Below are 27,524 nucleotides of genomic sequence, written 5' to 3' on the forward strand. Positions count from 1 at the left end.
TATAAGAATAACACGCGAAACATTTCTTTACATCAGAGGAGCATAATTGGGAAAGCATTAGCAAGCGAGGACATATAGATACATTTTTCGATCAGAAGAAGTCGCAGGTAAATTTATAGATTTTATTCCCGCGACGGGAAAATAAAAACACTCCCACGCGACGAATTCGAGTGGGCGACTTGGCTTTTTTCCCCGGCCATGTGGAACTGTTTTAAAAATTTGTCGCGGCGCGGCGGCGCGACGGACCACGCGCGCATATTATTCGCGTAATTAAACATTCAATTTAAATCTCACGCGCCGTGGGATATATCCTTCGACAGCGGCCTTGAACGGCCAATGCGTTCCTCCGTGTGTACGCATGTGTGTGTATATATGCGCAATGGATTGCGATTAATAATTTCTCATTGCGACTGATTTTACTTGAGCGGTAGGCCAGATACGGCATGTTTGCCGTCTGCGGGAGCACTTGTCGTATATTGCGCACGGTATGCACGTATTTATAGGTGTCTTCAAAATAGTTCGAGAGCAAAGTGTTGCAAAGACCGTAGAAATTCGAGCGAATACACGCGCGCGTGATATGTCACATCGCTCCCCCCCTCGGCCCGTCCGCTTTCTGCAGGACGTTATTATCCCCGCGTTTCCATCGGTATCGCCCCCCCCCCCCGATATGTGAAAGTTACCTGGCAACGAATCAATCAGGATTTCCCAACGAGGCTCCGAATCTCTACCGATTGTTGTTTTGCTAATCGCACGGTCGTTTCTAACGAAATTACTGGCTCATGTCGTATGTCTGAACTATTCATCTATTAACGCAATCTATATATTGCGAGTGAAAATAACAAAAATATACATACAGCGATGTGTTCGTCGATGAAACTATTTTATTCCGTTAGGAAACTCGCGTCAAAAATATAATTACCGTTTTAATTAAGTAATAAATAAATGCATAATTCAAAGCTTCTCAATCTTTGATGATAATTCCAAAATGCGGTGCATCTCGATAGGATCGGCGAGACTGTCGCAAGGGCGCATAGTGCACGCTTCGTTTCGGGCAGCGCATCAGTCAAAAGTAGACCCGAGGAAAGTGTGTATGCGTGCGGCGTGCACGTTTGTGTGAGTGAGCGAGATGAGCGAGGGAGAGAGATCTCGCGTGTGCGCGCGCGCTTATGCTACGTAACAAACGTTAACAATGCATACCGGGACCCGCGCGCCTCCCTCCGGGAATCCCGATCTTTCGGTTCACAACCGACGTATTACTTATTTATTAGGACCGTGCCCGGGTGGTCCGCGACATGACGGAATCGATTACGCGAATTCGCGGAACCGGCCCTTCCTGGCTCGAGCCCCCTCGGAATTATGCTTCCACTCCTTTCAGATTCGGCCTCTCTATTCCCGTCTCTTTCCATCTCCTCTCCTCTCTCACTCTCTCTTCCTTTCTCTCTCCTTCTTTCGCTCCACTCTCTCTCCTTCTTTATTCGCACTCCACGCTCTCTTTCCGTCCTTCTTTAAACTTATACACCCTCTCTTGTCCTTCCTCGAGCCACCAAGGGCTACTCTCGTTCTATCGCGTCAATTCTCCTTCTTCTCCTTCTTCTTCCCCTGCTTTTCCCTCATACTCTTACTCTCCGAGCTTGTTATGTAATCAGAATAACAATAATTTGCTTCGAAACTGCTTCGACTGCTCATCAATCTGAGTGACAACCGGTTTACCCGCGATTATGCGTAGATATCGACCATTTAGCGATCCATCGAAAGAGAAGCTTATATCTCCGTTGCAGCCTTCGCATACGCTCTATGGGTGATCCCATTGTCGATTCAACCGATATCATCGAATATCTCGACAATTAATCGGCATCGGAGGAGGTATTAAATCATGTAACATAAAATTAGGACAAATATATTTAGCACCTCTGACGTTAGTTGTGACCTAGACAATAGAGTGCATTACAAGACATTAAGAACTAAGAAAAATTAACGTGAGGTATCTTCCGGAACAATGGGGATGGAAAAAAGTACAACGAGTATTGCAATGGTATGTACAGATTTTATTAGGGTTTAGAGTGAATACGATTGGATCTGTCTGTGTGACTGCGTATGAATCTATGTATGTGTGTGTGTATGTGTGTAATCCGCATGTTACATGTAATCCGAAGAATGAACGTGGGGTTTAGGTAGCTAGCCTCGTCCTAGCCTCGTGTGCGCATTCACACCAATATAATTGATTCGCAATTGTAACTGTTTCCTGTTTTTTTTTTTTTCACATTGTAGTCTCCCCGTTTAAGTATATCTCACCTAATTTAATTACCGTTATACACAATAATTCGATATTAATCAATAAATCTGTAATAATAAATCCGTATAAACGTTGAGTCGTGTGCGTGAGTGAACTAGTGGTGCCGAGCCTGTCGTAGGATCGGCTAGGAAGTCTCTGTAGTAACCAGCGGTAAACGTATCACAAGTTATGTAGCGTTCATTTATCCATTATCGGGACGGGTGTTGGAAGCTCGAGGCCAATCGCGTGTAACGTGTGTCCATTAGCGTTCCTTTTAAAGCTCACATATCTCTTTAAGTTTCTTTCCACGGAAGAAGGAAACTTCGTTTATTCGTAAAAGGCCAGCTAACAAGAACAGATTCTCCCGGACTGTCTTCCAAACAAACGATTTGTGCTTTCTGAAATTAATGGCCGTTAATTGATGCACACATTTTGCTGAAGGAAAAGCCTCATTCTGACAGATACTGGTCAGAACACGCCTTACATTCGGCCGAATAAACTGATTATCTCGACAACGTATCACGATTTATCATCGCGCATCTCTTTCGTGGCGTCGATCTTCCAACACTCGGAAGTATTGTAGTTATAGCGTGACGCAGTGCGCGCCGCGGCGTCTTAATCGTTCGGCTGTTTCCCACCCTATAAATAGACGGGACGCGCCGGCTGCCGCCGCTGGCGCGCGCTGCGCTTAGGTAATCGTTCCTTTTTTTTATTGTATATCAAACTTTATAAACTGTAATACAATGTAAACCTGTAAAAAATATACTGGGTGGCGGCGGCTCTGTATAATATAATAAGTAGTATTATAATCGTTATGGTACAATTGTAATTAGTATAAATATATCGTTATATTATAATCTGCGATGTGCTGCTTCTGTAATCGAGATCCCGTTTTCTCTTTCCTCCCTCGTTTTCTATAATTTCTCATTCGCATCGTATTGCACACACCGAACTATAAGCTATCACGCGCTCTATCCACTTTTTCACGGCTCTCAATGCACACCCGTATCACACACCGCTCTTTCGCTCTCTTTCTCTCTCTCACTCTTTCACACACCCTCGATCTCTTCGTCTCACTTACTTCTCTTTCGTCGTACGGTAAAATACGATCCACCGGTATCTACATATTCCGCTTCTTACGAGAAACGGTATATATAGTTGTGTACAAACGCGTCGCTCTTTACGTCGGTTATACCACGCTTTTGGGGAGACGGCTTTAGCTAAAAGCGTCCTCCCGACACGTTAATTCGCGTATGACAGACGCTTTTACTTAAATCGCGCCTAAAAGCGAGGTAAGAATACCAGTCTTTGTTCTTCCTTTTTCATTCTCACGAACGTGCCAAATACGACATATTCATAAGCGCATCTGCATCAAAAGATGCATGCATAGTTATCGAAATTACGACTTTAAATACGATCGCGCGCTAACAAACATTCTTTTATTAATATCGCGTAGTCGGATTCTTTTCTTTTTTACGAAATGTGATAAATATTTGCCATACGTTTCCTAAAAATGGATCCTCAAAAGCTTAAATAATACTTCGAAGATTCGATTAATTAATTATCAATAAAGATATAAAAAACTAGTATATATAAAACAGTGCAACTACTGACAAGAGACAGGACAACAAATTCAACAAGTAAATTCTGTTAAAAAAAAAAATAATAATATATTAAAAATATTCACGTCTGGTCTTATAACAGGAAGCTAAAAAATTGATGGGATTTGTTACATTCAATTCTAGGTTTTCCAAACGGGAAACCTAGGAAAGGTTTCTGGAACCTTTCAAACTGGAAAGGTCGATGATAATTATTATGTCAACAAGCATTTACGCGGAAATAAAAAGAACGGAGCGGGGTGTGCCGTTTATATACCGTACTCCGAAATAACAAATCTCATACGCGTTCGTTCATTCACTCGTTCGTTCGTATATGTTATTTTATCATGCGCTCGGGGCGAGGCTAGGGCGATTTAGGAACTACGTGACAGCACAACCGATGCAAGTAACTATTTCATCTGTTCTCGTTTTTCCGGTTTTTCTTTTCTGTTTCTTTATACAATATATGGAGTCCTTGATGAGATTTCGAAACGGCGATTTCTGCGTCGGTGATATCGGCGATGACGCGTCGTCACTCATCGAATGGAAAATGATAAACGCGCTAGAGGAAGAAATAATCATCTGGGAAAGGTAATATTCTTTCCTGTGTGCGAAAGTAACGGCCGGCGAAAAGGCGACGATGGGAAACAAGTTTTCGTTACGGACCATCGGTAACTCGACAACTTCAAGCTGTTCGGACGTGCCGCCGGTTGGTAAATCCCTTCCGGCGGAGAAGTCCACGGGATTCCCCCGCGAGCGTGGTTCAACGCCATCTTCCAACGACCGCGTGCACAACACAATGCACTTTCCATTCGATTTGTATTCGGCGGGAAAATCCGTGGCTATCAAGAGCGAATCAAATTTCAGCTAAAGCTTGCGTGTGGTACTTTGATCGTTGATGACCCACTTAGCAACAATAACGCCACTATGTAAGAATATCGAGTGTGTTACATGTGTTACATGTGCATTTTTACGTAATCGCGACGCAGAAACCGCGCGTTCTTACAATGTGCTCGCCCATTTCGTCGTTTGTGTTTCTGTTTCTCGCCTCTCAATGCTCATTCGATCAAAGATTGTATTCGAAGAACAATGCTCGCGACGCACAATTATCGATAAATATACGTATATGTATAATATGTATATATATAAGTATGTATACCTATATATTACGCATAAATAATCGACAGCGCGTTTATCTCTGATCTTATGTACAGTTGTAAATTACACGAAATTAAAAATAATATTTTGCGGAGGCATATCCTCTTGTTTTTCACTGTCTCTCGTATTTTTCTCTTTCTCTCCTACAATTTCTCCCATTCTCTCCTTCGCTTTCACTCTGTCTCTTTTTTTTTCTTTCTCTCTCTCTCTTTTTATCACTTTCCCTTATGCAATAAGTAAGATAATACTATTCCTGTTTCTTTTTTAGTTACTGGAAAGTTGTATTAGTTATCGTCGTACTGTACGGTAGGAACTTAAAATGGTGACTTCGCTGAGCGAAGTTCCAGAAAAATAAAACATTATTCTCCATTCGTCAGTCAGTATCGGTGCTATTCGGTAGCTTTTTTTATAAATAACCTAATCTTTTTTTTTTAATATAAAATACCGTATTTTCACGGAACAGCTGTTGATGCTTAAAAAGATTAGAGTGTTTATAAAAGAGTTGAATTTACAAATATCCTGCGACGCGATAAAAAATTATTGTAAAAATTAGCGTAGAAGATGAAAAATTTAGAAAGCACGTAGTACTCACTAAACCAAGTAAGAGATGCTTAATCAATGTAGTTGAGAAAATTGGATAGAAGTAGGAGCTCTTTCTAATGTTGAGTGAACACTACCTGCGTTTTATTATTATCCCATTTTTTTCTAACATACAATGAAAATAATGGCACAGAGTTATATAAAAAAAATGTCCAATAAAAAACATATAATTCCAATGTTCGGATAATAAACCTTCTTGTTCTTTTATATTTTTTTGCATCTGTGCCTGCGTTCAATTTTATATTTTAATAATGATCTGTATATACACCATTGCAATTTTGCATGATAAATAAGAACTGAAATCACTGTTAGCGCGGATATTGGCGCCGATTTTGTCGATGTATCTGTGTGAGCGAATAAACAGCGAACAAAAAAGCAAAACCAAATTTATTACAAAACTCGTTTCACATTCGCTGTTCAGTCACTGCAGTTAATACCGACCTTAACACGACACCACAACACAAGTAAAACAATATGACAATTTAAAATCAATTAATAATGAGTTAACATGTATTATCCTTTCGCTATAATAAAGTAACCAATCGATACGCGTCTCTCTATCCACACCCTATGCGACAATGATAATGCTCCTTTTTCTCCGTGCCTGTGTGTGCCTATATGTCCCCCTGCTATCTTCTCTGTCTCTTACACGCACTCTCTCTGTCTTTCTCTCTCTCTCCCTTTCTTTCCCTTTCTCTCACTCTTTCACCCTTAGGATACTCTCTCATCTTCTCTCTCCTTCAAAGCTTTGCGCGTCGCCTCTCGCGAGAGAGGCGAGAGACGATAAACAACGCGATCGGAGAAAGTTCTCTTAATATTTAATATGCTAAAGGGGTGCCTACGAACAACAAAAACGTTAAGTGAAAAAGAAAACCGACCGTTTCTTTTTCCAATCATCTGCAAAATAATACTGAATTCTGCACATGTGGTGCCTATCACAAATAGACCTATAAGATAATATTTATGTACGCTCTCGCACGCATTCCTATATGCATACGAACAGTCATTTAACTGTATTTCAACTCTGCGCGATTTGCCGCATACAGTTAAGATATAATCCTACTTCTCTGTTACTCCATCCCTTCTCTCTCTCTCTTCTCTTTCACACATACACACATACACACTCTATCCCTCTCTTCATTCTCTCTTGTCAACAGAGTGGATAAAAAATTGTTAAAACCATTTTCAACGTACTGTACCATCTTAAACGTCCAAATGTAATTTTATGATGCTCGAATGAAACATAAATTAATTACGAAAACAAAAACGAGATATTTACAATAACGGTCGTTTAATTTTTGATCAAAATAATTTCACTTTGAATAGTAAGAAACCAGAAAAGCTGTAGATTGCTTTCTTCTATACAAATTTCGTCATTTTTTAAGGAAATATTTGCAAATAAATATTCATAATAAAACATCTCAAAAACAACTATTTCTAACAAATTCAATTAGATGCACTTTAATTGGTGCAAATTAAAGCCTTTTGCATGCTAATTTGTCTCAATGCAAGAAGATGATGTGTAACGTGACAATCTATGAGCATCTCGTTAGACTAACTATTTATATATCTGTATACATACGCGCTTATGTCAAGCGAGACGAGAACCGACGGTACAGCCCGCTGGAGCAGTTATAAACTCTTTTGAAACACCCTGTATATATAATATATATAATATATAGTATTAATAATCAATAATAATATCAGTTTGTATTGTACAGGTTGTTTGGGGGGGGGGGGTCCGAAAACCTCTGTGGTCTCTCTAATATTCACTTCAAACCCCGTGTCGCACCAATACGCTCCGTCTGTCGTTTACGCTCTACTTAAATCGCTATTATTTATTATTATTCGTTATTTTATTATTATTATTTTCTCATAATATATCTTATCCTGTTTCTCTCTAGGAGTAGTAAAGAGTGTGACATAACGGATTCTATCATATGATTCTTATTTCTGTCATTCATTTACTTTTTGTCTCTCTTTTCCCACAACTCCCCCTCTTTTCTCACCTTAATCTCTTTAACGAAATAATCATATCGTTATTATAACTTTAATAATTACCTAAGTAATCATTTACCATTACCTTTACAATTTAATATGTAGCATTTTCTTTATCTATCGTAGATTTGTCTGTGGCTATCCCTGATGTGTTAGTTACCCTGCGCTTCCGTCTGGTTGTCGAAATATTGTTGTGAAATTGTGGTCTACGATTAAAAGTATGTTCAACGTTTGTTCCGTATTTATATTTTTTCTCTTTCTTTTCTTGCCTCCGAATATTCATCAGATCAGTATGATTTCGGTGAATTTCAGCATGCTGCAGACATCGCGCGCGAACGCATTTTTTTTTTCATGTCTCTTTCGTGCGATCGAGAATTGAACTCTCCGAAATTATACCGTTGTTGATCCTCGATTTCCCTTGAAAAGGATTCGGCATTCGCCAACGGAACGGCGATTGCGCGTGCATGCTTGTCTCGTTCCTCGTCGAATTATTCCATTCGCAACGAGTCAAACCAGAGATAGTCGTTCGCGTCTCGACAGATCGCGCGATCTTTCGTTCTGCTCGTGTTGTCGGATTCTTCAAAACGTATCGCGAAAGAACTCGAACAGAAAGAAGCGAGCAGAATAAAACGGTCAACAATTAAAAATATTTATTTACAGACGTAACGGTGTAGCTACCGAGTAAACGAATTAGTCCCTAAAAATTATGCGCACCGGAGCATGCTGACAACGAGTAAGATTCTCGGGGGATTGGCAAACAGGAAATCTTGGCAAGTTGTCGCTGTTATTGCCTCATCCACGTCCGTCGCGCAATTCGGCAAGATTGTTTCTTTTTTTTATTAGAAATGAGAAAAGGGTTGCGGACGACTCGCGCGAAAGTGACGTTCGATTTTGTGCCAATGATATTCTCGTCACCTTATTCAATTGCATTCGAGAAGCTCCTTTTAAAAACCGTATCAATAACTGCGTGAAAAATACATTTCTATTAAAATAGAAATTGTTCTTTTAACTGAGTTAACTAAAGAACCATCGAATCATAACTAACAAAAAACAAATCTACAAGTTGAGACTGAAAGCATTAAATTAAATTAAAAGAACTTTGTAGAAAATTTAGTCGAAAAGATTAAAAGATTTATCGTATGATATTACGACAATGCATAATGTCCGTTGATTTCGAATTTAATTCAGAAATTTCGAATCATAGTTGCATAATCATATGTAATTGAATCTAAAATATAAAATACGCATATTATACGTAATATTATACGTCATAACTTAATCTAAAATAATTTATCAAATGCTAAGTTTTATTTGGTAAATGCTGAAGAAATACTTCTTCATTGTCCAATTTAACCCTTAAACTACACCCTGGGTCAAAGACCCAGTAAAAAGCTGTGTCGTATTATCTACCATTGAAACGCTGAAATCGGGATCTGTCGCGCCATATCTTGGTAGTTTTAACCTCTCTCTAGATAGCGGTACAGTCACTGTAAGTCAGCAGGCGTCCGGCTGTGTCTGGCTGCCGTCCGCGTCAAACGTTCCAAAAATCACGGGTCATTTTTTGAAATGTTAGCTTTCGCGCGTATTTTTACCTTAAAGTATATAATCCAAAGAGTATGCAGTTAAATTTTCACGTAAAAATATTGAAAATTTAGAAAGTTATTGAATATTTCCTAAAAAGCAATTTTTTGGTTTATAAACCATATTTTGAATTTTTGAACCATAAAGCTTTATTAATAACCTTTCACAAACAATCTCACATTCATTTTGAGTGTTGCAAGAATGCACCCTTTTAATTTCAGCCAAAAAGAATCGATCCCCCGTTTGTGGTAATTACGCAAAGTAGCGCTGGGTCAAAATGACCCAGGGTGTAGTTTATGTCTCAAATAGATAGTGTGTAGTTTAAGGGTTAACGTTAATTTAAAATTTAGATATAATACTAATAATCATTTATGTAATACGTATATATATGTGTATATATACATGTAATAAATATATAATAACTGAAACTGTAAATTAATTTATAATTAACATATGTTGCAATAATAAAAAAGAATATAAAAATTATGTAATTGGATTTTTATTTTTATTTAGAAGAATGGAAGAAAAAATATTGTTAGATATTATAGTTAATATTGAAGTCTTATATATTGAAACATCCAATTACTGTTCAACAAAAAAATATTTTTTTCGAGTACACAAAAACGAAAATAATCGTTTTCTTTTTTCGTAACTTTTTTAACGCTGAATATGATTTCATTCATCAAATGGTTCTATCGCATCATAATTTTAAGAAATTTGCAGTTAAAAGACTATTGCAAAAAAGGACTATTTTAGTGTATTTTGGCATATTATAATGATGCTATGTGACATATTGGAGAAGTTTTATTACAATCAAAATTAACTATGTTGTTAAAATTTTTAGTCCTCAAAAGGAATTTGTGTCGATTATGGTTAAAAAGATATTAGGGTCTATTGTGTCAAAGCAGCTTATATAAACCATTAAGGATCTATCAAATATTTTTTAATTATGTTATTCAAATTTAGGAATTTTTCAGGTCACTGAATACTAATCTGATGTCAAAGTTGATAAATTCAAAATGGCGGAGCTAATGTTGTGAATGTCAAAATAAAGAAATAGTCGAATTTTTACATTCCCTTATCAACTTTAACATCACATTTAGCGACCTGAAAAATTCCTAAATTTGAATAACATAATTAAAAAATACCCTAATAATTAAAAATTTTTTGATAAACCCTTAATGGTCTATGTAAGTCACATTTTTGACGCAATAAATCCTATGTTAATCATCAATTTTTTTAACCATAATTGGTACAACAGATTCCCTTTAAAAGCCTAACAACATATTTAATTTTCATTATAATAAATTTTTCCAACATGTCACATATTGCAGTTATAATATGGCAATATGCTATACAATAAATACAGTAAAAAGCCCTTTTTGCAACTTTAATTTCAAATTTCTCAAAATTGTGACGTGATAGAGCGATTTGGTAAAGGAGATCGTATTCAATGTCCAAAAAACTGCGGAAAACGATTATTTTTGTTCTTGTACATTTTTTGTTGAACGGTGTTATAATATATCTAGTGTATATCTATTTGATCTATATTTTGTATAATTGTTCCAACTGTTAATATCTTTTTTCTTTCTTCTTTTTCAAGTTAAAGACGGTTTGAAACGAGCTTCTCGACATACTACCGTTAATTACTCGTCATATATCTCGCCACTAGAAAAAGTTTCGTTCCATCTCACCTCAGATTCTATCGTAAACATAATTGTCATTTTCCGTTCGAGGCGCCCGTTATACTGACAACGGGCCGTGCGAGCTTTCCCCGACGATCGTAAGTCCATCGTAGCAGACATCGTACTTTATTCAGCCGTTATAGCAAATACTATTTGGTATATATGATCGCTTTTGCAGCAGGAACTATTTTGTAGCAGCGCCGAGAGTCATTCGCGAAAGCGTGTCGGCAATGTTTTCGATGCCGTTTCATTATCGCGAGAAGATTCGACAATCTTCAATTCGCAACTCCCGAGAGAGAATCAGTGACTGAGAACGACGCTAAAACAAGACGACGATCTGCGGTGTCGTCGGCGAGTTCGATTGAAACGAGCCCGAACGTCGAAAGGCGGAATGTATGCTCGAAGATTATGCTATCAAGATTCAATTTTGATAAACTGAAGTTTTACTTTTAATTTCATCTTCACTTAAAAGATGTTTTCGGGAAACAAATATGTCGATTAGACATCTACTAATTGTAAGAGTCAATTTCCAAATTATATTCACCGGGTATATCAAACTATACGAACTATACGAAGGACTCTTGTGTGAGTATTGTTCTTGACAACGGTAAAAATCTCGCTACACGCGGCCCAACCACCGACGGAGGAAAGACACAACAACGAAACCCAAGTGGCAAGCACAGAAACGAGCGGAGAGCAGTTAATGGCGCTTAAGCGTGGATTGAGCAAAGCTCGAATGTTCATCGAGAGTGTACCCTGCGGAGAGCTGCGAGTCGGTTGGTAAAAGTCAGTCTTGTGAAGGATAGTGTCTTGTGTTGAATCGCGCGCGTGTAAATCTATATAACCCCCGTGCGATGAGGAGCCTCACGGAGGGAGTCGCTTAATTAACTATCGTGCGATTAACCCTCTGGCTGCGACATGTGAAACGGCTTTCACAAAATATCCAAGATTCACAGATGGATCCGTCAATTCTAGTCTAGCTAGACGTATATTGCTGCATTCCAGACAAAGATGTTTTACAAAGAACATGTCACAATTGTCCGGAACCGATTTCATGAAATATGTCGTTATGTATAAATATCTAAGAGAATTACAGAGTTACAAATAATATATATAAAAATCATGAAAATTTTGTCAAAAACATTTTTTATATAGGCAAGAATAAAGCTCTTAAGATGTACAATCAAACTTGAATCAAAGACAAATAAAAGCAAACACCGATAACAATTATAATATACAATTATATTATTTTTTATAGTGATTTTATATAAATTATTGTTTCGACGAATAATTGCTTAGAAATCTTAGAATACGATATAAGCATTAGTTTTCTCTCTCTCTCAGGGGGAATTGTTTCATTCTTTAAATCTCAAAATGGACACGTATCAAAATATATGTCTCCTAGATTTTCGTTAACAATATATTAATCGAAGAACGAGCGCCTCATTTTTTGCATTACCTGGGACTATTTTTACATCCCAATTTAAAGTCATTGTTATTAATTACATATTGCATATTGTATATTGTTCTATAATTTATCAGTATTTGAGGACAATATGTATATAGATTTACTCAACATTTTCCGAGAAAAGTAAGAACAAACTAAAAAAATATTTAAAAAACAAAAGAAGCATATTAAAATTATATAGGGTGTACACTGTTTAAGTAACTTTAGCGCCCGTTCTCGGATTAAAGAAAAATCAGATCGAATTCTAAGCAGTTGTGATTAATATCCTTTGTCAGAGTATACTGAAAACTTTATAGGTTTTTGAGTTTACATGCGAGTATGTGACATGAAGGGGAATCTTGAAAATGTCAGCCGACATTTTAGAAAAGTTCGATCAATCTCAAATCTGCTAAAATATTTCAAGATAATTAGCTAATTTATCGCATTTTGGCGACATATGTTTATCGGATTTCTTTATAACAATCAATGACGGATCGCATATATGTACGATATGCGCAGCCAGAGGGACTAATCGACCATCCGCCCAGCCCTTGGTGGGCAAAGGTAACAAATCACAAATCATCAATCATCAATCATCGCTTAACATCAACATACAAGAACGTACCGTTTCAGCCAAACAGTTCCACGCAATCCTAATCGGAACCGTTCTGCTGTAGTAACGCGGGCGCCGATTGCGTTGGTTGCGGTTGCATCGACGGTTCCTGATGATGGTGATGGTCAACAATGGGGGATGGTGTCTCGCTGGTCTGCGAGTTCGTCAAATCGCCACCACCGCCACTGCTGCCGCTTCCGTCCCCTCCCCCACTTCCTACGCACGCACCCCCGCCCCCGTCGCCGCCCGGGTTCGCGGACGATTCGAACGCCTTCTGCTCGCTCGGAGGTAGCATATGCACCATATTCACTGCTAGAGGAAACGATGCAGCAGCATATTCGGCCGGATAAAAGCTCTGCGGCTGCGGTATATTACTGCCAAGTAGACCGCGATGGGGATATCCGCCGTTGTCCCCCGGATGCTGCAGCGGCAATCCGGTGAGCCCATGGCTCATCTGCGCGGACTGCTGGTGCTGGACGGGCTTGATGTTATTGTTATTCATGATTTCGGGGGTGCTGGCGCCGGTACAGTTCCTACGTAATTGCTCGAGCTTTAGACTCTTTCCGTATTTACCACGCACGTACATCAGCAAGCTATTGTAGGGAATGCCAAACATACGACTAGCCTGCGACGTGGTTAGTTTCTTTTCCCAAACATGTTGCAAGGCGAGTGTTAGTTCGTTATTCGTCCAGGACCTTGGTGGTCCTCCTCGCGGAGCGCTGTGTTGCCCCTTGGGTCTGTTAACTGCGAGTGCCCGAGGATTATGATCGGTCCATCTACGTGGCGCGTCACTATCACTTCGATGCTTTTTTGTCTTTTTGGTGGGTGGAGGGCCGAGACTGGGCGTACCGAAGAGATTTTGCAGCGCCTCCGGCTTGAAATTATCCGTGAGAATCGAATCCGCGAGGAGGTTGCCTCTGTCGTACGTAGTAGCATGGTGTGAGAAAAGTCCGCCACCCAGAGCCGTTACGCCGTCCAAGGTCGGCGTGAACATCGCCATGGCGCTACGTCGCGGCAACGCCGATTCCTGTTGCTGCTGCTGCTGATACGGATGAGATCTCCCAGAACCGTGCGGACTGTCCTCGCGTGGATGGTGACTCTGGGCCGACGGCGGCGGCGGCGGCAGTTGACTCTGCGGATGCCCGGGCAACCATTGGTTCGTCAGCTGGCCGAGGCTTGTCAGGTACTCGGTAGGATGCGGCTGCGACAGCGACAACGTCGGCATCGTCGGTAGCGACAATGTTACAGTCGCCGCTACGGCCGCCGCCACGGCCGCCGGGATATCCGGTATAGGACCATCCGGATGATGCAACAGACTGGTTCCCGTGAGCGGCGAACCGCGAGGACTACTCGTTGCTTCGCTGCCCTCCGTCTTCACGTGATGCTGATCCAGTCCGCTCGGCGATATGGGTTTCTTCATCGAGAGATTCTCCGCCATGTCCTCCTGCTGTTGCTGCTGGTTCTGCGCGTTGTTAATCGATTGTTGCTGATGATATTGAGATTGCTGCAGCAACAGCTGCTGCTGCTGCTGCGCCTGGTGCTGACCACCGCTGAGATTAAGAACGCTCGTCAACGGACTCGAGCTGACCGGCGGAGTCAAGCGCCTGCTGAGATCTTGCGGCAGCAATTCGCCGGATCGTCGGCGCGGACGTGCCTGTTTCCGGCGTGGCATCGACGGCGAGCCGCAGCTCTCGCGGATACCGAAGTTCATGTGGCCAATGAGCGGCTTGGCCGGGTGGTCCCTCGTTGGTTGAAACAGAATGGGTTTCATCTCCCTCGTGCTCTCCAGCGGGTTCTCGTCCTCTTCGGGTGTGCCGTGTCGCGCGACTTCCGGCGTCGGTAACTCGGCCAGGATGAGATCGCGCGTCGGCGTTGATGCCAACGACGACGGCCTGGGCTCCGTCGACACCGGCCTCGGCTCCGATGACGACAGCCCACGCACCTGCAGACACTCCGCGGCCTTCATCAGTCCCGGTAACTCCTCCTGGGCGATTTGCACCTCGCCGCGATATATGAAATGTACCAAAGTGGACAGCTCATGATGCGAGAAGTCCTTCAGCACGATCACGGGGTGCTTGCATGGATTTTCTGCGAATATCCTCTCGAAGAAAGGACTGTAACATAGGAAAAACGACTCCATACGATTAGGATTAGGTCACCCCTTTCTAAGTTCGATTGGGGATCATTCCAAAGAAGCCATACGTTTTTTCAATTTTGATTCATTTACATTGATCGATTTACGCTGACTACGTTACAGCACAATCGATCAGAAAAATTTTGCACCGCGCTGTTCGCAGCGTTACATGCGTCTCGGCGTGAAACGTTGCGTGTCTTCGCTCAGTAAGCCAGAACGACGACGCGGCCAGAAACCGCGGGCAAAAAGTTACCGCAAGGATTAGCGCTCCTTCCTCGATCGAACGACGGCTCGAATCAATCAGATGGTACAAGACTTTCGCTCGTTGTCAACTTTACGTCACACGTCCCGCGCGAAGTGAGAAGAGCGTTGCGGTACCGCGTAGACGGTGCGAGGCGGCACTTAGTCGCCCGGTAAACCACGAAGGTAAGACGCGACAAAGAAATTTTTCTTCGGATAAGAGAGAGACCCGCCGAGCGCAAGAACCACTCTCAGTTTCAGTGCGCGTCGCTTCTTTAAGATACACTATACACTTCCGCCGATCAATAAAACTCGACTGATCATTTTCAATCGAGGCGAGGAACTGCTAAAGGGGCAAGTAGTGTAGGAAGTTACTGTCACGAGATACATGGGCAAAGACGGAGAGTTTAGAAAGCTTTAAACCTTTGCTGTCGAACTAATATTTCTTATCCTGTAAACATTTTTTTTTATCGCGATACCGAGACGAGGCATTTCACTCACAAAGGCGTGAGTATAGTGTATCACTATTCATCTCATAAATCTGTTGCGTAAAAATTTTTCTTCCTTATTTATTAATACAAAAGCAACTCGTGGGTGTTAAATTCTACAGAATTGAAACAAGCATAAAAATAATTATTTCAAATACTAATTATAATATAAATCGAAATATATATATAATAACTAAATATAAATCAGTTTCTCGTTAATTTTATTTATTCTAAAAATAAAAATTTAGCTGATTGCGTTAAAAACACAAGAAGAGGAAAAGATCAGAATAAGATTCAGCACCTGGAAAATTCAAGCGAAGAAAAACTCTTTTACGGAGTATCTATATCTAGGACTTACCTGCAGGCGCTCAGGACGACTTTGTGTGCCTTGACGCTGCTGTCGGCGCAGATCAGGGTCACGTCGACGAGCGTCTCCGCGTGCAGCAGCTCCTCGAACGCCCGTTGTATGTGGGCGAGATGGTTGTGCCATCGTAAGGAATAGTGCGATTGCAGAGCCATTCTGTTAGGACTGTTTCCGACGCTCGACATTTTTCTTCCGCCGCTGCCGCCGGAAGATGGTGACTTAGCAAAGCCGCCACCTTGTCCCGCCGCCTTTTCGCTGGTGCCGCGTGGTCTTTGTATTTCGGTTTACCTTTCCCATGCACGCACGCACGTGACCACGTACGTCCTACAACTTCTTTGTCCGCCCGTTTTCCTTGCCGCCTTGACGCTAATCTTGCCGGTTTCCTAAAATCGGAATATGCGAGATGGTTAAAATGGGAGTCACACAAACCTCGTTCTCCAAGAAGATGAAAGAAAGTGAGAAAGATTAAAAAAGGAAGAAGGGAATATATAGCGACGCGTTGTCCCGAAGATTATAGAGAGTAGTAAGTAGATGCGTTCTTCAACTTTTCTCGCCATATTTCTTGAAGTTTCGGAGGATCCACGGACGATATCAAGCGCTCGCGTCGATATCAAGCCGGCCAATTAGAAAGTTTTTACAATACCTAACGTACTCGAGATAAATTTCGAAGTCAACGTTTTCCCTATACGGACGCTGTTGATTGCCGCGTGACAATTTTTTAACCTGGGATTGCACCTTCCATTTGCATTATTTTTCTATTTCGCGCATTCCATAGTTATCCTAACAGATTAGCGTCAAAATTTTAGAGATTTTTCATCGCCTGTGTAATCCGTAACTGGCCATTCCCATATATTCTTGATCGGCTATTTTGGTTATCATAAATATATGGCTTTTGTTACTTTTTTCTGTAAAAAATTATGTATAATGCAAGTAAAGACAGAATAAAATAATAAAGTGATTTATTGCAGAAAATTGTTTCAATCTAAATTTTGTGCAGATTATGTTACAGGTGACAGACCTGATAGACACTAGAAGGCACCTCTTCGAAGAAACCTCTTTCAGGTAAGAAAAATAAGGCTAACGGCCGTGTCGGAAATGTGATTTTGCAAAGATTGCAAGCTGCGTTATGCTAGGCATTATTGTCGCTGATTGCGAGACAGACGATCCTGCAGATACGTGCTGTTCCCGAGATAGCATACGCGTTAATTATTTATCCGGTCGAATACGCGATAATTACGGATAATTATCGCACTTCGGGCAATTCACCCGCCAAGTATTTAAGCAGCATCGGCACTCGCTTCATCGACGATCGGGTGTGTTTGGCTATGAATAATTTCGCGCCTGGTAAAAAGGGGGGTAACCGGAGGAGAGAGATGAGTGGCGGTCACGGTTAATTTTCACGCTTTCTGTAGCGCCGCCCAAAATTCAAAGTGTTACGAGAGAAGTTTTCCATGTGTAAAACCCGCCAAGGTATCTGTGCAGCATACTTATGCAGAGTTAAAAAGTTATGCCTGACAATCGCATCGAAACCAACCACCTACCTACGCTTTTCCAAACGAGTGAGAATGACAATGAATAAACTCCGAAAGATTTTCTCGGACGATTAATCAAGTATATTTGTGCGTTGTGTCTGATCGTTGACTGACAATATATCCGTCCAATTCTTGGAGAGTTGCTAGAAGACACTATCCGCGAGAGTAACCCGTCTCTATCAATCATCCGTTAAATTGCAGCGATTCGTAAACTTGTCGAGGAGGCACGTTACACAGATACGAGTGAGGTTTTCGTTTTATTCCCTTTATTCGTAACGCTTTTATATAAATGTACGACTTTAAATTAGGTCGATGAGGTGCCCATAATGTGAACCGTACTTAACAAAATTGCAAATTCATTTTTAATTAGTCCCTGCACTGATTCCTTTCTCTCTCTTCCCCCCCCCTCTCTCTCTCTCTCTCGCCCTCTATGTCAATAAAATACACTATTTAACATACGGGTAAGCATGCACGCAATTCTAACGGAATGGATGACCCTTGAGTTTCTATACGTTTCTCTAGTTGTCTGTACGCGACGCGAATTGAAACGAATGATGTAGCGTTCGTGCGTTTATTTTATAATTAAAACGTAATTAATGCAAAAGGCGGCACACGTGCGTAGGCGCACGACGTGACCTGGAACGAGCGTACACCTCTTCAACGTCACGTCATTCGCACATATGCGACAGCTTCGATTATAAATTGCATCCGGTTAAAAACCCACCTGCAGATACGCGCTCGATAAACCATTTCGGTCGCAATTACGCTAGCGATAATACAATAACGATAAAAATAATATAAAATCGCGCGAGGGGGGGAGGGGGAGGGGTGTGAAGAAAACGCGAGCACGCCGCATGTGAAATAGGAGAATTCTCCCGCTCAATTTGCGTTCGAAAGAGCTTCTACGTGAAACGAATATCCCGGCAGCAACGCGCGACTTTAGAAAATCTCGGAAAATAGAATCGCGGTATCGAACGGAGTAGAGAAGTTTCACTTACACTCTGCGTTGTCAATCATCTTACTGTCGCCGTCACTATCGGCATTAAACGAGCAATTAATATAAAATCTCTATCAGCCATCGGATAATTAATTGCCAAGCTGACGGCAACCTTGCGATCGTAAACAGTCCCAGTCTCGTAGAAGAGACATGGACATACAACAAACTGATGATAAACAACAACGGAGTGCAAATGAATGATCTTAATGTCGCGGTTAAGTAATCGAGCTGACTTTTCAACCTCCTTCGGTGTCTTTTAACTCACAACGGGCGAGCGTAAAATTGGCTCAAAAACCCGTCGTTTCGCTTTGACGACGAGAAGTGCCTCTCGCGCGAGAGGAGAAATATTTTTTTCTCTCTGCAAGACTCACGATTCACATGGAGCTCGGGGGGACCGCCGGCTCGGGATACGCCACTGGGCACAGTCGAAAACTCCCCGCAAGTTTGTTGTCAAACTCGCACGTGTTCGGAAAAAGAGCGCGGATTTACGTCAACCAGTTACTCTCCCACGTCCTCCTCTGTTTCCCCGCGCTTTATTTTCCTTTTTCATTTCCGCATCCGCGTCTCGAGGAGGCGGCGCCGCGCTGTACGTTGCACGCGGGCAAACTATTAGTCATAGCGGTGCATAACACATCCGAAAACTTCTCGTCAAACGAGGCGACGATTTATACGGAAAAGAGCCGGAATTAACGTCGATGCCTGCGAGTCTCGCGAACAACAAGAATTATGACCAAATGGCACGTACGGAAATTCGAAATTTTCGTAATAGAAATATACGATGATCCCGTAGCCAGTCGAGAAGATCGGATTCCCACCCTCAAGTCGTAACTTCGCTAGCCAAGAGATACATCAGATACATATGTGAGAAAACTAGTTGCTGCACCTCATATTACTCTATCGTTCCTGAGCGAATCATTATCCAACTGTAGACTTGGCAAAACACGAAGAAAGTAACGAGTTTACGTTGAGGAAACTATCATTACTGGAGTTTAGAGAATTTATGATATCTACTTATATATATCTTCTACAAACGTAAGGATTTTTTCTCGTATTTCTCGTTCGTATTTTGAAAGTTTTCCCGCGGAATTCTTTTGTTTCAAATGTACAGGGTACATACATTTCCTTTACGTTTTCTATATAGTCAAAATGTGTCTTTGTCATATAACCGCCGAAAAATATTTTTCAATGTATCAGAGATTGTAATTTCGTTGAGTTGACAAGAACATGAAGCGTAAGAATATAATGTTAACTATTTATGTTTCTGTCATGCTTTTTCCGAGAAGCGACAAAATGTGAAAATGCATATGTATTATAAGCAAAATGTATTATACGCACAAAAATGTATTATAAGTACAAGTCCATTCAACTATTATTGAATAAAGATGAAAACGACATAAACGATTGAATAGTCTTTTTTTTGTCAGAGCTCGCATACGCGTTACGCCCGGAAATTTATGTGGACTTACTTAACAATTTGCCGATAGCATCTTAAACCGTCCATTTAAAATTGACTCATGGCTCGCAATCATAAATACCAGGTATGCAACGAAGCTCGGATGCGATCATCACACAAATTCAAACAATGGATGCTGGTAGTTGAGGGTTAGCACCGGTCTCGCATGACTGATCCGATCGAACTCTTACAAATCTCCACGATTGGATCTCATGAGTTCCGATTCCTCTCGGCGTGTAGGACACAATTCCTCCTTCGTTAACCGTCCGACTCCAAATTAGAATCGTCCAAGCCAATGAGGGGGCATAGAAAAATGCGAAAAGCCTCGTCCTTCCGAGGCACCAGCAACATCGACACATTCGTGAGGCCTCATCGAAATCGTCGAGCTCACACGTACGCCGATTTTATTCGTCGCGCCAGAGAGAACGTAATTTCAAAGCCGGAAAAAAAAAAACACATACGGAAAGACAATGCACAGTCGGTGCAATCTACGTTTTAGTGGACACTCGCGTCACAAGCAATGCGGAGCGCACAAGGACATCATATACGATGGATGGATCTTGTCGGCACACTGCACACCGAACAATACCTTCGAAGGTCATCTTCGAAGTCTCGTGCATTCTTGCAAGATGCCGGGGAGGGACCACCGGCCTGCAGACCCGTCGACTGCCAATGATTACTCCGACGACGCGGGAAATTTTGCGCGGGAAGACCATGTGTGTGGCCAGAACACTTTTGCGCGGAGAGACTGTATCTCCAGGAGGAGTGAACGCGTCTCTATTGTGTGACTACACGCACGTTAGAGCAAAAGGTGAAACGAAGAAAAGGGAAGAATAATGAATGAGCAAAAACGAGGAAAACAGGAATTTTCCTCATTTGCTCCGACACACGTTCTCCGTTTAGGAATTAATTAAAGAGAATATCAAGAAAAAGTTGCGGAAGAAACATATCACGGTGTAATAGAGACGAGTATACGTGTAGCAAGAAAATATGTAATAATAGACAAAATTTTTTATCTGATAAAAATTTCGATCTAGATTTTGATCTTCGTGCCATACGGAAAGATAGCAAAATTTGAACTTGCAAAAGTCCATTCCACTAATATCACACTGTCACATATCATATCTCACGCACACAACCGGTAACCAAAGACACTGTTTCAACTCTTAAAAAGAATTCTAAACATTACGGAAAGAACGAGGCGCAAAGGGGGAAAAAAATACAAAAAGCCTACGGAGAGCACTGCGCCTTTAAACGATCAGCTGATTCCTCACTATTGTCACCCACCGTATAGCGAAGAGATCACAAAAGAGTACGACCTAACCACCGACCGGCATCGGCGTCGGCGTCGACGGCGTCTCACGTGGGTTGCTTTCCCAAAAGTATTTCGGTGCGCACACGTGCGCGACACGTTTTTGGGACACCACACCAAAACAATTGGCAAATGCAAATTGCGAGCACTTTCGGCGAGCGCGAGAGATCCCCCTCCGCGTTAACTTCCGCAGCGTGTACCGCCGAGTAAATACGCGGGTAAACACTGGGCTTCCGAGTTTCACAAAGTCGCTGCGAGACACCACCGAGGGGGGGACGGAAAATTCACTTCGAAGCGCGCGGAGGGTACACCGGGGGGGGGAGGGAGGAGAAGGATTGTGGATGCAGCGTGCGAGAGTTAACGCGTATCCTCGCGGCCGAGAGAGAGAGAGAGAGAGAGAGAGAGAGTCACGCAGAAGAACGGCAGGAGGAAGCGCGTGGGTGCGCGCCGCAGCGCGCGAGGGGGTGGTCGAGAGAGAACTGACCGTGTCGTGCGGGTTGCGTGTGCGACACACAGAGCGGCGTCGGCGACGGCCGGTGAGTGAATGCGCCGTGACGTTAGGCGCCCCTCCTAAGATTCCCGCCCCTCTCTTAAGCCTCCATACATATCTCCCCCCATCCGTCCCCTCCTCGCTCGGCTTCTTCGTCCAAGTTAGCGCGCGCCTCTTTCTTCGCGGGGTTGCTCGCTCGCTCGCACACGCCGGTTAACCCGCCTTCCCTCTCGCTCTATTTCTCTCTCTTTCGCTCTCTCACTCATGTGCGAATCACTCTCCTTCCTTTCCCCACTCTTCCCGTCTCGGTTTCTCCACCGGAGTCATCCCCACCTCTATGTACTGTTCCATCCTCGCGAGTACAACTCCAACTTGTTTGCTCTCTCTCTCTCGCTCTCTCTCTCTCTCTCTCTCGCCCTCTTTATCTTCACCCCCCAACATTTGTCCTGCTCGCGAACCACGAACTACCCTTTCCTTGCTTTCGACTTTAGGAAAAACCGCGTCCAATGCAAAATATGTATTCTTCATGCTATAAGCAGTCCTATTGGTTTTCCTTGCGGTACCTGATATCCATTGAGATCGTTACAATCTTGGTGAAAAGTTCATACTATACGAGTAATGTTATTTTTTTTTCAAACGCACTCTTCAACCGATATTCGTGAATTGATATGCGATGTGTGGAGGTTCTTTCAGTAGTATAAACGTCTAATTTTTGCAAGAAAGTTAGGTTTATTTAGAAGTTTGAAGATATCGCTCATTTATTGCAAGAATGACATAACTCAAAGGAAAAAGTTTTCCAGAAGAAAAGCTTGAATTTTTTGAGTCATTGAAATTCTGTGATATTATTTGTAAATATGGTAGAGAAATAAAAGTATCTAGCAATATATTCTTCATTCACTGTATTGAACTCTTACTATTTTTTGCAAACAACTAAAAAATGACAATTTTTTAGTTATATCGTTGTTGTAGCGAATGAGCGATATATGCGTTAAATAATCAATATAAATCCATACAAATGAAATATAAAAAAACCTTTGGTAACTATGATAACTTTTCAATATTTTTGATACTTTTGTATTCATCTCTGATATACATACATGTAAACATTTATAATTAAATGGATTCATTCGTAAAAATAGCTTTATAATTAAACATATTTATTTATAAATAGCTTAAGTAGATTCATTTATAATTTTAATTTCATGATTTCCAAAATCATCAAAGGCATCGGTCTTTGCTCGTTAAAAAGAATTGCTTAAAATTTCTTGTTCTTCGAAAAAAGATTAACTCTTTTCGCGGCTTAGCTATTGAAAATGATCAATTCAAATGCGGTAGTTGATATCCGTACACAATTCGGTTTTAACCGACTTTTACCTAACAGTATATTCTGATAGATCATGGCGTACTTTCTTTGTAAATTTTTTGAATTTTTGCAATATCTTCAAAATTGAAGAAAATATAGTACACGAAAATGTGCTGTGACATCATAGTGTCGCTGCGAAATCTTTTGAAGTTGCCGTCATCAAAGAAACTTTAGCAAGCTATAACTATAACTTTCTCAAATTTAGGTTCTTTTTTTTTAATTCAAAAAGTACTAAAAATCGGCTTAGATTCTCTACATTAATTATGGATACCGCTTAATAAACAAAATTTACGTTAGAACCGAATTAATGATATAAATAATTTGTAAACATATTTTATTATGACGATATACTTTTTTTTACTTCAAATAATTAAATATAATTCTGAATCTTTCTTATATATCAAGACATTAAACATATGGAGGGTAAAAGCCATAGTGGTGTAAGATGACTTATAACATTATGGCTTTTACTTCTCCATATGAAAGTTAAGCTTGAGTACTCGATACGGTTTTATCACTAAAACTCAAATTGTTAGTTAATTCAAATTAATTCACATAAGAATAGCATCAGTATGTTACGCGTATGGTTCTCAGATATTTATAGAAAATAATCTTTTTTTGCGTACAGTGTATTATTAAATATAAATGGTACATAAATTACACCTCATTTACGTCATAAAAAATTGGAAGGGTAAAAACCACAGTGATGTAAGTCAAATTTTTAAAAATATTTTCTCGTGTGCATAGATGCAATTTATATATTGTATTTATATATTGCATAGATACAATTTATATATTATATTTATATATTGTACAGATTGTAAAATATTTTTAAAAATTTGACTTACATCACTGTGGTTTTTTCCCCTCCAATTTTATGTATACTTATTTTCTCGATTTAACTCTTTAAAATTCCATCGGGATACGTTCTATCCCCTGATATGTTAAACGATGATTGATTTATTTATGTTCTATTAATGCAGTCCCAAGAATCTAATCTGCTGTTAATTGAATTACTATTTTCGTGATTATGCTGCAGTCCATTTGGTGTTATAAATACTTCGAAGTGTAGATGTCTTCGTCTTAATTCAATCGAACGGTACGAAGCATTCATAGCGTTAATCACCGGGGGCAGTCACAGTCACATAATTTTACGAATTAGTCTTATTCGAAATGTAGAAAAATTTACTACACTTCGAAGCATTTGTAACACCAAATCGACCGCAGCATAGTCACGAAAATATCAATTTAATTAATAGCAGATTCTTCGGACTGCGTTGTAATAGAACAGAAATAAATCAGTTATCGTTTAACATTCAAGAAACAATTTTCCCAGATATATTTTTAAGATTTAACGTGGGATTTTATCGAACATCCCCTATTATAACAGTAAAAATTTACCTATTAAATATGTCGATACTTTTACAGGGTGTCTGGTAATTACTGTGCCACATCTTCTGGCAGGTAAAGCGAGTTAAACTGAAAAAGATCTTAAACAATTCTTTACCGAGGTTCTTTACCAGCGTCACAGTGACGATTGTGATTGGTACACGGCGAGAAACATCTTTATTAATTAATTTGTTTATTAATTATTGAGAAATTTGCAAAATGACAAAGGACTTTTTTTATTCAGTTTAACCTGTTCTACCTGTCCACGAGAAATGACATAGTAATTATCAAATACCCTGTAAAAAACACTAAATAATAATCAGGCAAATACAGAAAACTACCTCGTTTTGTCACTCATTGATTTTGCCGATATTAAATATAGCTACTCAAAATATCTTTAAACAATTTGCAAAATATGCATATGCGAAAAGATCCCGAGTTATAATAATCAGAATAACAAATTGAAAATCATCATGCAAAAAGATACCTGAGAGAGAGTTCTAAAAATCCCACTTCTGGACCGGTCGTGTTGCTAACAGTGCCGTCAATCTTTTTCTTTCACCGACTCTCTTCAACGTAGGTTATAAGAGTTTATACAGATTTCGTGTTTAATGAACACTTGGCATCGCCGAACTGATTGAAGATGAGTCGATAGCGAGGCTGCTAAAACGCCAAGAAACAATGGAAAGTATGACGAGGAGATCGACAACAAGGTCGAGCCATTCAGTGCTGTTGGTGAACCAGGTTCGTATTGATATCAGCTTCGGAATAAATTCCACAAAATATTTATATGTGTCGACAGTAGCGTAACTATTTTTATAAATTTATAAAATTTTTATTCGATTTTTATAAATTTTAAACAAAACAATCTCTCCTATTCCATTTCATTTGTAAAATTAATAGAAAGATTGAGATAAACATTTTTTACAGTTTATTTTGATGACTATTAAAATAATGACTATAAAAATTGTTTTTATTATATTCGATTTTACATTTTTAAAGTTTTTTCTATTGATTTTATATTTTTAATTTTATTTGTTAGAAACGTTTTATCTTTTTTTTTTTAATATTGCGGTCCTTCCATTGCTCACCCACAGTTAAAATTATAACTGCAGTCTTTCGTAGTTTTTCATAATTTTATGACGAAGAACCGATTCAAAGGAGTAATTTCGAAGACTGGCGATAAGAATCACTAATATATAGATAATGCTGAGGTGAGTTTTCAAAATGGAGGTTGACTCTTTCGGCGAATGCGTGTATACTGGCCCGCTCTGACAAAGCCGTTTCTACGAAATTGTTACTTTGTTCCAGATATTTTCGCAGAGTTCTTGGTGGCAGAGTTACAATCGGAATAAATCATCAGGAGCAAACACACACGCGCACGTGACACAATTACCACGAAGAAACACACATATACGCGCTCACGCGCCTTAATTATTGCCAGCCAATATCTCGGTTGATGTTTCGTCTACGGGACAGTCGCGCGAAGATGCGTCTCTATCAACGTCATCGTCGTCCACGTATGGCCTTTCCTCTATAATGGTCGCGCACCCCCTCGCACGTGTGCCAACAATTCACTTACAGAAGCGTATCCTGTCACAGCTCGCGATATGGAGAACGCGTGCACTCCGAATTCTGCGCGCGTTATTCCGCAGGTGGCAGCCGTGACGCGTGTGTGTATGTGTGTGCGAGCGGTCGTGTGCGCATACGTTGGATACACGCGGCGGGAAAGTGTGCGAACAGTGACCGGACAGACCGACTCTCAAAGCGGCCGAGTTGTGACTGCTCCACTGAAAGAGGAGAACGAGACGAAGAGTCCCACCTCCTTGTGCCACCTCCAGTCGGATGGGTACCAGCCCATCGGACCCTCCTTCGCTCGCTGGCTCTCTCTCCCTCCTCTCTCTCTCTCTTTATCTCTCCGGTTTGTCCAATGTACCTGCTACTATGCGTTTTTCCAGCGCGGGAACAACCGGTTGAGTGCAGTGTGCGAAAATATGCGTGTGTTTCTCCGTCTTCCTTTCTCTTTACCGTTTTCCTCTCTCTGTTATGTCTTCCTCTTCCTTTATTTTTCCTTTATCTTCTTTCATCACCTCTCCATCCCCCCCCCTCTTTCTCTTTCCTCTTTCGTTCAATCCCTTCAGTCCTACTCTCTTCCTTTGTTGTAAGAAAATAGTTTTCCTCCCGCTTTTACGGTCGCACATAACAATTAGCTATGCACTGGCAGGTATCCGTTATGGAATTTTCCACGATACGTGACAGCATGCAACCCTCGTTCACGGCTTAGGCCTCGCTCGGCTGATTCTTTCTTACTTCATATGGTGAAATCTTCGAGGGAGGCTCGGCGCGCGTACTTTCAGACGGACACCTGTGTCACGCGGATTGTGTTCGAATCATGCTCCTCGTGTCTCGAGAAGCTATAGTTGGCAGCGGGAGACCGTTATAGGAGGCCCTTAAGTTACTACTGGCTATAATCAGTCCCTCGTTAAGCTGCTGCTCCAAGGTCGCATGACAGATAACGTACCACCGCAAACGACTACGGTAAACTTTCGGACTAAGTTCGTCTTACAGTAGATGTTGCTTATAGCGAGCGAGAAGCTAAGACGAATCTTAGAGACGTTTGCATTCGGTTATTCGTGTTATATATGTATACGCGCGCACGTATGCCTGTGTGTGTATGTGTGCGTATCCTTGTTTTTTTTTTATGTTTCGACACCTGCATGTGGTCAAAATCAACGGTTCGATGCACACGAAGCAAAAAATATCGGAGGATTTAAGATCACGATTGTAAGTTTTGTCGTAAAAGTTGATTT

General features: G+C 40.8%; 1 protein-coding gene across 3 annotated transcripts in view; it reads right to left on the reverse strand.

Moving 5' to 3' along the window:
* Window positions 1-2,024: 2,024 nt before the first annotated feature.
* Lov (jim lovell) overlaps window positions 2,025-27,524 on the reverse strand; it is an 84,967-nt gene continuing 59,467 nt past the window's right edge. The window contains exons 1-3 of one of the 3 annotated variants that reach the window (XM_071783797.1): window positions 25,202-26,754; window positions 16,173-16,561; window positions 2,025-15,066 (exon numbers count right to left, since the gene is read on the reverse strand). In XM_071783797.1, coding sequence (XP_071639898.1) covers window positions 12,993-15,066; window positions 16,173-16,363 — 2,265 coding nt within the window. In that variant the 5' untranslated portion in view covers window positions 16,364-16,561; window positions 25,202-26,754 and the 3' untranslated portion in view covers window positions 2,025-12,992. Of the gene's footprint in view, window positions 15,067-16,172; window positions 16,562-21,956; window positions 22,023-25,201; window positions 26,755-27,524 lie in introns of those variants that run through there. The other 2 variants (XM_071783779.1, XM_071783790.1) reach the window with 2 other exon arrangements.

This window comes from Temnothorax longispinosus, chromosome 1, assembly GCF_030848805.1.
Source record: "Temnothorax longispinosus isolate EJ_2023e chromosome 1, Tlon_JGU_v1, whole genome shotgun sequence".
Lineage (NCBI taxonomy): Eukaryota > Metazoa > Arthropoda > Insecta > Hymenoptera > Formicidae > Temnothorax > Temnothorax longispinosus.